The sequence below is a fragment of the Nicotiana tomentosiformis genome, chromosome 5, assembly GCF_000390325.3.
Source record: "Nicotiana tomentosiformis chromosome 5, ASM39032v3, whole genome shotgun sequence".
NCBI lineage: Eukaryota > Viridiplantae > Streptophyta > Magnoliopsida > Solanales > Solanaceae > Nicotiana > Nicotiana tomentosiformis.
The window spans coordinates 41,415,882-41,426,807 of record NC_090816.1 but is presented as its reverse complement, the minus strand read 5'-3'; the positions used below and the strand labels follow the sequence as shown (position 1 = coordinate 41,426,807).

Below are 10,926 nucleotides of genomic sequence, written 5' to 3'. Positions count from 1 at the left end.
ATCATACATAGCACCCGCATATACGTCGCTTAGACTTTAGCCTTCTATTATGTCTTACTTAGGTTTTTTGCTTTTTATGATTCAAGTTTAATTATTTGTATGACTACATGAGCTTATCGTTTCATGCTAGTGACCATGTTTAGGATTATTATCTCTTAATTGGCTAAGACGGGCTATTTGTGAAATTATTACTATAATTGATTTATCTATAGTCATGCTTCACATATTGAGCACACATCCGAACTATATTGTTATGTCCTTGTGCACCTTTTTTTGATTAATGCGAACATGTGTCTGTTGAGATGAAATGTTATTTCGAATTGTTATGATTATGGCACAATTGGACATATTAAGCGGAAATGATTTGAAAATGGAATGAGGTCTCTTCCGTGCGGATATTATATATGGTATTGGATGTTGTAGCACAAGGTCTTTACCGTGCAGATAATATGATATTGCTATTGTTTTGCACGAGTACTATATTGTGCATTGTGTAGATTTGGATCCATCCACCGAGGGTCGACCTCTCATGTTTCTCTCTTGATGTCATACACGCTGATTGTGATAAATTGACAGATATTGGTTGATTCCGATATATAATCCGATGATAATGATTTTTGAGCATGAGGGTAGAAGTTTAACCATACGAGTGAATCTTTTATGCCTTGTTATGCATTCTATATACTTTCTATGTTGAATTCTAATATGCTATTCGATTCCTTTGTTATATGATGATGACTAGTTAGTCAAGGTTGAATGTTTCATCTTAAGTTGATATCTCCTGATTTGATATTTGATGATATTGCACCTGTTATATTCTTGTTGCGAATTGTTATGACTGTATAAGTTTATTTGGTTAGTGAGTATCACATGACTTGAACCTCGTCACTACTTCACCGATGTTCGTTTGTTCGTGGTTTGTAGTTATAATGGTAAAAATATGTCCAATGAAATGATACGATAAATTTTAAATTTAAAACTAAGGTGGAATTTTTCCTTAATTTCGTATTCCTTTTTGAATTCAAATCTCTATTTCTATACTTATCCTCCAAAACCTCAAATTTTATTCATTATTGGGTCAATTGACCCGGTCAATGGAACGTCCATAGTAAGCACAAAAGTCATAGCAGTCAAAGATGATGTTATTTCTACGGACACATTATTTCCAACCCCACCCAACATATTGGTTGACAATACGAGCGACTATACAATAGGTCTTCCCCCTCTCCGTCCGAGTAAAGAGAAAAAAGAGAGACGAAGACCCCTATAGCTAAGACAAAGACAATATTCATTCATTCATCACTTTGTGTGTGTGTGTGTGTTTCCTCTGCGTTCTTTTTCTTCTTCTTTATTCTACTACTACTACTACTACTTGTCTATACGTTGTTGTTTGTCTGCCGGTGGAGGTGAGTGGGTTCAACTCGGTGGAGCTGCGCGTGGTGGAGTTTGTGTACAGCTTCAGAATCGATCGGGTGTTAGGAGTTGGAACAGTAAGTTTTGCAAAGTCAAGCTCCCTCTTTGATCAAGGTAAATTTATCATTTTCTCCTCGATTTTACTCTCAGATCACCAAATTTAATTGATTTTTTTTTAAATTTTATTTATTTATTAATAATGGGGATTTTATGCTTGTTTTTAATTTGTTTATTTTTTGTTAATTTTGAGCTGGAGTAGAGCTATTCTTTTGATGCTTATAGTTAAAAATTCCAAACACCTGTATATGAGAGTTTGAGCTGGAAACAGAAATGGACGCGTTTTTGGGAAATTACAATTTAACCCCTAGCTCTGGAAGAAAATTGCAGAGGGGAAAATGTGTGGTTTTAATTATTTTTAGTTTTTCAAATAGATTTTTATGTACTTGATGATTTATCTTTTGTGTTTGTATGTTTTAAGAAAGTTTTATGTCTGTGTAAGGATAAGTGAAATATTTGGAGGTTTAGTTGTTTGTTTTACACTTATATTTTGTGTGGTGTTTGCGTAATTGTGTTGGAGACTTGCATGTCTGTGTAAGGATAAGTGAAATATTTGGAGGATCCTGGTTTTAAAGAAGCTCTAATTTGCGTTAAAAGACGACTCGTTTAGTATTTGTGTAAAATGGAGGTGAGTAGAGCTTAATGGGTAAAGAAGATTCATGTATTCGTCCCCCAGTAATTTGGAATGATCGATTGACTCTTTAATTTCATTAAGTTTGAAAAGTTAATCTTTGTGTATTTTTTTTTTTTGATAACCGTGGTGTCCGGGCCAGCTTGCGCGCACCTCGACTAATTTCCCGGGATACCTGCCACTTCCCACCAGCAACAGGTACCAGGTAACTCTATCTACCAAGGCTTGGATAGATGGGAAGAAATCACCTAGTATTTGCCTCCGCTGGGATTTGAACCTGAGACCTCATGGTTCTCACCCACTTCATTGACCACTAGGCCACACCCTTGGGCGCTAATCTTTGTGTAGTTATTGTCCCTTAATCTACTGGTAATAGCATTCTGGGTTAAGAAGTGGGAAAGGAGGGTTTTCTGAATTGGGTTTTCAAAAAAAATGACCTTCTGTCTTTTTCATATTGTTTTCACAGGATTATGGAGAGTGAAGTTTGACTGTGCCAATCTTCATGCAGTATAAATAAGCTAGACTTGAAGCTTTTGTGCTGCAGCAGATTTATCAGAGAAAATGTTGGAGGCTCCAAAGTTCGCAGGACTTATCGACTTAAATGAGAACCATGATAATTATGGCATCACTCAAAATTTTTACCATAAGCTTGGCGAGGGTTCAAACATGTCAATCGACAGTTATGGGAGCTTGCAAATGAGCATTGGTGGAGGTTCGGTTGCGATGTCAACGGATAACAGCAGTGTTGGATCAAATGGTTCCCACACACGTATTTTAAACCACCCGGGCCTCAAGCGCGTCCGCAATAACTATACCACAGCAGCTAGTGTAAATAGGGGGAGAGTTTCTCAAGGGTTGAGTGATGATGCCCTAGCTCAAGCTTTGATGGATCCTCGATTTCCTACCGACGGGCTTGAGAATTATGATGAGTGGACAATTGATTTGAGGAAGCTAAACATGGGTCCAGCTTTTGCTCAGGGGGCTTTTGGGAAACTCTACAAGGGAACATACAATGGTGAGGATGTTGCTATCAAGCTTCTAGAGAGGCCAGAAAATGATCTTGAGAGAGCTCAGTTGATGGAGCAGGCATTTCAGCAGGAAGTCATGATGTTGGCAAGGTTGAAGCATCCAAACATAGTGCGTTTTATTGGTGGATGCCGTAAACCTATGGTCTGGTGTATTGTGACTGAATATGCGAAAGGGGGATCAGTGCGTCAGTTTCTGGCCAGGAGACAAAATCGATCAGTGCCCTTGAAGTTAGCGGTGAAGCAGGCATTAGACGTGGCAAGGGGGATGGAATATGTACATGGCCTGAATCTGATACACCGTGACCTGAAATCTGACAATCTACTGATTGCTGCGGACAAGTCGATCAAGATTGCAGATTTTGGGGTTGCTCGTATTGAAGTGCAGACTGAAGGAATGACACCAGAGACTGGAACATACCGCTGGATGGCTCCGTAAGTGTCTGGACTCTCTAGCAGCCTTATTAAATCATCTTATCTTATTCCTGTCTATGGTCTTCGGCATTACCCCTTAACAGAGCTATGTTAGCTGTTTCACTCTCTTTGGAATACTTCATCTTTTTTTGTGTTAGTTTTATAGTTTCCAACGTCCTCATGCTAAGTATATTTGATTCATATATGTTAGATATTCGTGCCTATACGGTACAACCTTCTACTTACGAAGAAAAAAGAGGAATGGCTGCAAACAGAAATATGTTTGTTCAGCATGATATATTTGCTTGGACAATAAATCCGTAATATAACCTTCTCTCGATGGTCTGAAATATAACAGCATGTTGCATATCTTTTTCAAAATTGAAAGGTAATGTGCGCTTAATAGGGAGCATTTTCCCTTGAGCTATTTTTGTTTTTGTACCTTTTCTCCTTGAACTATGGAAAGGCAACACCACTATCCCTTCTGTGTACTCCACCTTAACTTGAATGTATAACATGCTTATTCCGTGTGCTGCGCTCCACTGTTTCTGGCCGTTAATAATTGAAAGTATTGTATGGATCATGGATGTACTGCAATTTAATCTGGCCAATTATTTCATATTTGAATATTAAAAATTAATCACTGGTGTCTTGTAAAATTACTTTTTCACAAGAAAAGAAAAAAAGGAAATAAAAGGGGGAAAACGGGTAAAAAAGGGAAGAGACATCAGTTGGGTAAAGACTCTAACTGTAAAGACTTCTCAGTAGTTCATTACTTATTAAGAAAAAAAAAAGTTAGAATATTTCACTATCAGTTATTGTTTTGAATACTTTCCATCAGCAAATTGCTAAAGATTAGAAACAAATTGCTTTTTACTGAAGAATAAAAAGTAACAGGGGATGGTAGTTCATACTTCATACAACTATAACTACAACTACAACAACTATGCCTCAATCCCACACTAATTCTGGCTGTGTTTGAAAATTGAATTTGGTATTAAGAATATGCAGTAATGTTCTTTAACTAAATTTCTTTTGGAGTAAAAAGAGCTAGAGTGCGATTTTCTATGTAACTACAACCTATGCCTCAACAACAGCGTGTTGCATTCCTTTTTCTAGGTTGAAAGTTAGTGTGTGCTTGATAGGGAGCATTTTCCCTTGAGCTATTTTTTGAACTTTTTCTCCTTGAAATATGGAATGGTAATACCATTAAACCATCTATATACCCTGCCTACAACTGAGTGTATAACACGCTTATTCTGTGTGTTGCGCTCCACTATTTCCGGTTAATAATTGAAGTGCTGTACTTTACACTATGGATATACTACAATGTAATCTGTCCAGGATTAATTAAAAGCTATTTAGGAGTGTCATGTACAATTACTTCTTTTTTTTACCAAAAAAGGAAAAAAGAAATAAGAAATAGAAAGAGATGTTAGTTAGGTGAAGATTCTAATTGTAAAGACTTTTCAGTAGTTCATTTCTTATTAAGAAAAAAAAAATTGAATGTTTCACTATTAAGTGTTTCGACTACTTTTCAACAGCAAATTGTTAATTGTTTTTGGAAATTGACTTTGGTACTTAAGTATGCAATTAGCCAATTGTGTTCTTTTCCTAAATTTCTTTTTGGAGCAAAAAGATCTAGAGTGCGACTTTCTGATGTAATTTTCAATAGAGCATAACCAAAGGGGAGTGCTCCCTAATTATCAAAGGAGGTGCTTTAACAGTCTCTATGGTGCAACTCTCCAAGAAGAATAACAAGTTGTACTTTCTTTGGAAATCTGCCTTCCTCCTAATGCAACTAGTCTGCAGTACAGTTAAGTTGCTACCTATTCATAAAAAAAATTCCTTTTCTTGATTTGATATGTCTACAACTCCCTTTCTCCGTTCCAATTTCTGACACTCTTTCCATTTCCCAAAATGTTTGATATTATTCCATGCAATTTTCACAACTTTCAAGAATTTTAGTTCTTTTAGCTATTAAAATTTTGAGCTTTGATTTGATGGTCTCTCTATAAAACTAAGTTTTTAACCATAACTTTGATATTTTCTTCTACTATGACTAATATAATTTCTAAGTCAAATTAACGTCATAAATTCTACTTAGAGTTGAATACCACCATATAAAATGAGACAGGAGGAAGTTATATAATATTGTATGCAAGGACGCTTCAAGTTTATGGTAAACTTTAATACAAGGAAGCAATAGGTAATTTCTTCTGTGTACAAAGATAAGAACATAAGACCTTCTCTAAATCTCAGATCATAACTCGTTGCTAGTAATACTTTGTGAAACATTAGCCATTTTGGTAGTTTTAGCCATTTTAACTTAAAAAGTTGAGCTTTCTTTCATTGCATGTCCTTATTAATGACTAGATAGAGAGAGGCAGACTATGCTCCAATATTTGTTTCCCCATTTCGAAAGATGGAAGTAGAAAAATGGATATTTTAATCGGATCCAGCTTGTTTGATTTGTACTCTATTCATTATCATTCGTGCTGAGACTTTTCTGTATTGAAATGTGAGTTCTGAGAATATATCACGTTGAGTATGCTGATGAATATCTTTCTGCTTTCGTGCTTCTTATGGAAGGTTGAATTAACAGGAAACTTGAAGTAGTGCCTTTAATTCCTTTCTTTGTAGATCTGTTTGTGAACATTCTTTTGGACAAGAATTTTAGAAGGAAGATTGAATGCTGGTTCAAAATTCATAAATGAGTAAAAGTGGGAGCCAATCGCTGTCTGACTTTTAGGTGACCAAATTAGAATTCGCCTTGCAAAGTTGGAGGAAAGGCAGTGTGTATTTTCTATGAGTAGACGTGGAAACTAAATGTTTTAGGTGTTCTCACTATTGATCTGTGGAGAATTCAAAATGCTTTTGGTTGCTTGAGGTCTGGTCTATGTCGGTTTCATATTGGTTTTTTAGCTCGATGAGGCCAGCAATTGGTCCTTTAATGTGACGTGGTTAAATAAAATTGTTGTTGGTAAAGCACACGAGTAATATGCTTTTCAACATTTTAGTTTTAGTTTTCCTTTCATCGCAAATGAAGCAGACTGGTATACAGTATCCTATCTTAGATTGTCACATCTAGGGAAATAGATTAACTCACTTTATTTGAATTGCTTTCATAGAAAGCCTAGCAACTCTTATTCATAATGCACTGACATAGTCTTGACAACCTAAATGATTTCAAATAGATATTACTGCTTGTCTCAAGTTCAGAGAGTAGAATAGCACAACAGAAGTTGTCTGTCATGGCATGAATTAATGAAGTCTTTGGGAGGAAAGCTAAAGAAGTGAGTGAGGGTTGGGTCTTTCCCTTTTATCCTCATACCTGGAGCATTTCCTTTTCAGGTTAGCACATTTTACTGATCCCATACAGCAGCACTTTATTTATTGAGGTTTATGATGAATTGACCTTTGCTGGAGAAAGTGCTATTGTTCCATAAACAAAAGGACATTCTCCTCAATCCTTCCAACTAGATAGGTGGCTCTTCTTTTCTTCATTTTCCCTGCAGGAAAATGTCATAAGCTTGGCACATCAACTATTAATGGGACTCCTATTCTTGAGATTTTTTTAGTTCATAAAGAAGGGTAGATTCATTTAGATAGCTGCGAGAGAAGCGGTGATTCTGTCGTGCTTACTGGGAGAGAGGCAGCTCCTGGACCATCTTTTCCAGCTAGGTAGTGAGTAATCACTCAACAGTGAACACTATTGAAAGCGGCCGGGAATGAGTACCTTCCCTTCAAATACTTTTTGTTGGGATCCCGTTGCGACAATCGCTCTATAGTCTGATTCAGTTATGGTTCAGTTACTTAAGCTTACAGATACGTTCATTTGGTGGTTTAGTTGCTTAGTTTCCCGGTCATAACTAGTCTTGTTTAGCATGGTTGTTACCATCTACACTTAGCTGTTGTCACATCAGATTTTGTTCAATGTCTCTGCGTACCACATTCTTTTACCTTACTTTAATAATGTTGACCAATCAAAAAGATAAAAATAATGTTGACTGATTACCTTTCAGGCTCGCTCTTTCCTAAGATGGTGCTCGTGTTACTCAAGATAATTTCCAACACCATGTTCTAGATCTAGAGGACAACCTTACTAGATTTTTCCATGCCGATCAACAACTTAGAAGTATGGTCGTGTGGGTTAAGGCATTGGTATGCTTAATCGACATGAAAAGGAGAACATGGAGTATAATTTATTTCCAGCCGGGGGGTTCTTTTTTAATCTTTTGTTTGCATATCTCGTCAGACAAGCTTGTTTTAAAGAAGTTCTATTCTTAAACATACAAGGGATAATCACTTCTTGTTGGAATAAGTTGAGAGGCACAGAAGTGCTGATCCCCCTCCTTTTTAATTCACATTTCTCATCAGACAAATTTGGGATTTCAAAAACTATTTCTTAGAAATACAATGGATCAACACTTGGTCGAGAGGCACAAAAGTGTTCCCTCTTTGTAGAATAGAGCATCCATTTTGTGTCTCTCGACTTTTTGCAACAATTCCAATATTTGCTAGTCGAAAGGAAGAGGACTCAATGCTTGGAAGTTGAATCCAATTCTTCCAAAATTTTCTACTTACCAAAAAAGTAAAAGAAAAACTTGCAAAATTTTCTATTTCAGTCAACAACCTCTTGCTAGATGATATTAAGAAGTAGAGTGCCGGAAGTAGTTCCTTTGGCACTCACATGGACGATATGGGAAGATGAACATGGAGTGTTCTTAGGAGTAGAAAGTTACCTTGTATAGTACCAAAACAAGGTCCCTGGGACATTAAGTGGAAAACTGCGAAGTGAAGCGCACAATTTATTAAAAATAAAGTACCAAAACATAAATGAGTTTAAACTATAATAATTAAATTGCAATTAACATAACTGATTTCAACGTAAGAAAGGAGCTTAATAAGAAATCTCTAAGAACTTCGAATACCATACCTCAGGCCATTTGGTGGACTGTCTGGCTTGAAAGAAACAACAGGATTTTTGAAGGCACTATGAGAAACATTCTCAGCCTTAAACAGAGATGTATTTTTTTGTTAGCTTTTTGGTGCAATCTGGTCATTGAACATGATATAGATGGAATGCTAGAAACAATAGAGGGTTTGCACAACTTGTAATTATGCCTGATGCACTGGCTAAGTGCATAAATTTATAACATCTTTAATTACTTAAAAGGGCAGCCCGGTGCACTAAGCTCCCGCTATGCGCAGGGTCCGGGGGAGGGTCGGACCACAAGGATCTATCGTACGCAGCCTTACCCTGCATTTCTGCAAGAGGCTGTTTCCACGGCTATCAAAGAAAAATAACTAATTTCAACGTACAATATTGCCGGTGGTAATCCAACTTCTCAAATACATTTGAGGAATAACCTCTTATTCTAAGTGTTTTTGGTGCACCCATGAAGTTCCTATGCATATAGAAGATTGGATGACATCTATAGATAACCATATTTGTGTAGGTTCTCTACTTTTTGGTATACGGCTTGTATATGAGAGTTTTCCCACATTAATAAAATTATTTACCTCAAAGAAAAAGAAAATTAATGTAACTCCTCAAAGTTGAGATTTTCAAAGAACTGGCTGTTACTCGTCAAGATCTAGTAGCTTCTGCTCCAGCTGTTGAAGTAAACTAGCCATCTTTCCATCTCCCAATCAAAGCAGTACCTACAGATTTCCAACATCCACGAATTCCCTGATTTATGTTTAAGCTTTCATTTGGTTGGAAAATGTGAAAAATGGATTTATATTTTTTTTGTGTGTTTCGATTAGGACATTTCTTTTAGAAATTTTCTCTGAAAAAGATGGTGATTCTAGCTTCCAGAAATAGTGTCGAAATGCTTGTGATTAGAACAGATGCATGAGGTTGCTCAGGTGATATTTAGGTTGGCTAATGTGGGTGAGATTGGCACATCACCGTCATGGTAGATTTATCTAAAACTTATTAGTGGATGTCTTGTTTGAAGAAAAATATGAAATATGCTTTTTGACTAATGTAATAATGGTCTTGCCTAAATTACCAAAATAAATAAAAAATGGTCTTGCCTAAATCTTCATATCAGTTAAAGTTGTTGCCCAGCATGTGAAGTCACTCTGTATAAGTTAAATCTAGTTTTGATTTCTATTCATCTGAAAAAGGAAATTACGTTTCTAGTGAGAAATCTGTGTTGTAGCAATTCTGCCTAGTATAGATATTTTTGCTTCCGGTTTTGCAATATATTAGGATTCTTCTCATTTGGAAAAAAAGAAAAACATCCAAAATCGTTTAGCATGTATGTTTCATTGTTGGCTACTTGAGTGCATTTACTCTGATATGCAGGGAGATGATCCAGCATCGAGCTTACACCCACAAAGTCGATGTTTATAGTTTTGGCATCGTTCTGTGGGAACTCATAACAGGGATGCTTCCCTTCCAGAAAATGACCGCTGTGCAGGCAGCTTTTGCTGTTGTCAACAAAGGTGTTCGTCCAGCAATCCCCAATGATTGTTTGCCTGTCCTAAGTGAGATCATGACCCGCTGCTGGGATGCTAACCCTGATAATAGGCCACCATTCTCTCAAGTGGTCAGAATGCTCGAGGTCGCAGAGACAGAGATCATGACAACTGTCAGAAAGGCCCGTTTTAGGTGCTGCATAAGCCAACCGATGACTACTGATTAATGTGGGAAGAGGAATCTAGAAGCAGTAAGAACAGGAGTAAAGAATTTTGGGAAGGCCAAAAAAACATCTGATTTTAAGTCCTTTATGTGTATCTATTAGGCATAATTTCTTTGTTCGATAGGAAAGGGAGTAAGTTATGAGAACTTTTTGTTTCATTGTTGTATCCTTTTAACCCCCCCTCCCCCTCCCCCTCCCCCTCCTTTCTCCTTTGATTTAAGATGCTGATAAGTAGTAGAAGAGAGGGTTGATGTGTATCATACCGGTCCTTTTATGGCATTGTAGACCTTATCCTTTGTTGTTATTAAGTTTGAATGTATAAGGTCCTAAAGAAGTTACTCTCTAATCCATGCCCACACCCAAATCTCTGTGTTGGCTCCAAATGTTTGATCTTACATTGCAGGAAATACGGTAGCAAGAGTAACATATTTTGCTTGGAGGACTGAAGTCATTAAAATCAATCTATATGACCACAATGTTTTATTAGTCAATGTGGTGTTGGTGAATGAGAGGTTTTGGAGGATTGAATTTCTGATTATTGGGGAGCAAGAATGACGATTTTGCTTGGAGATGGGACACATTCAAATCAATTTGTATGATCAGGATATACTAGTTGGTATAAGGGATGGGGATTAATTGTTCTAATTATTGGAGACAATAAGTTAACTATCTTAGTTCACGACCACCCCGCCAATGCTTTATTTTGTTCTCCTTTGAGGGAAATAATAAA

At 36.7% G+C, this 10,926-nt stretch overlaps 1 protein-coding gene across 3 annotated transcripts; it reads left to right on the top strand.

The window, feature by feature from the left end:
- Positions 1 to 1,210: 1,210 nt before the first annotated feature.
- On the top strand, positions 1,211 to 10,542 carry LOC104089924 (serine/threonine-protein kinase STY13-like). 3 transcript variants are annotated; one of them, XM_009594939.4, is made up of 4 exons: positions 1,211 to 1,490; positions 2,244 to 2,306; positions 2,568 to 3,561; positions 9,860 to 10,542. In XM_009594939.4, the coding sequence occupies exons 3-4, from the start codon at positions 2,663 to 2,665 to the stop codon at positions 10,197 to 10,199; spliced, it is 1,239 nt and encodes a 412-aa protein (XP_009593234.1). In that variant the 5' UTR covers positions 1,211 to 1,490; positions 2,244 to 2,306; positions 2,568 to 2,662; the 3' UTR covers positions 10,200 to 10,542. The 3 variants fall into 3 exon arrangements, with proteins under 3 accessions (XP_009593234.1, XP_009593233.1, XP_009593232.1); XM_009594938.4 differs by lacking the exon at positions 2,244 to 2,306; XM_009594937.4 differs by lacking the exon at positions 2,244 to 2,306 and having other exon boundaries at positions 1,211 to 1,527.
- The last annotated feature ends 384 nt before the right edge of the window (positions 10,543 to 10,926 follow it).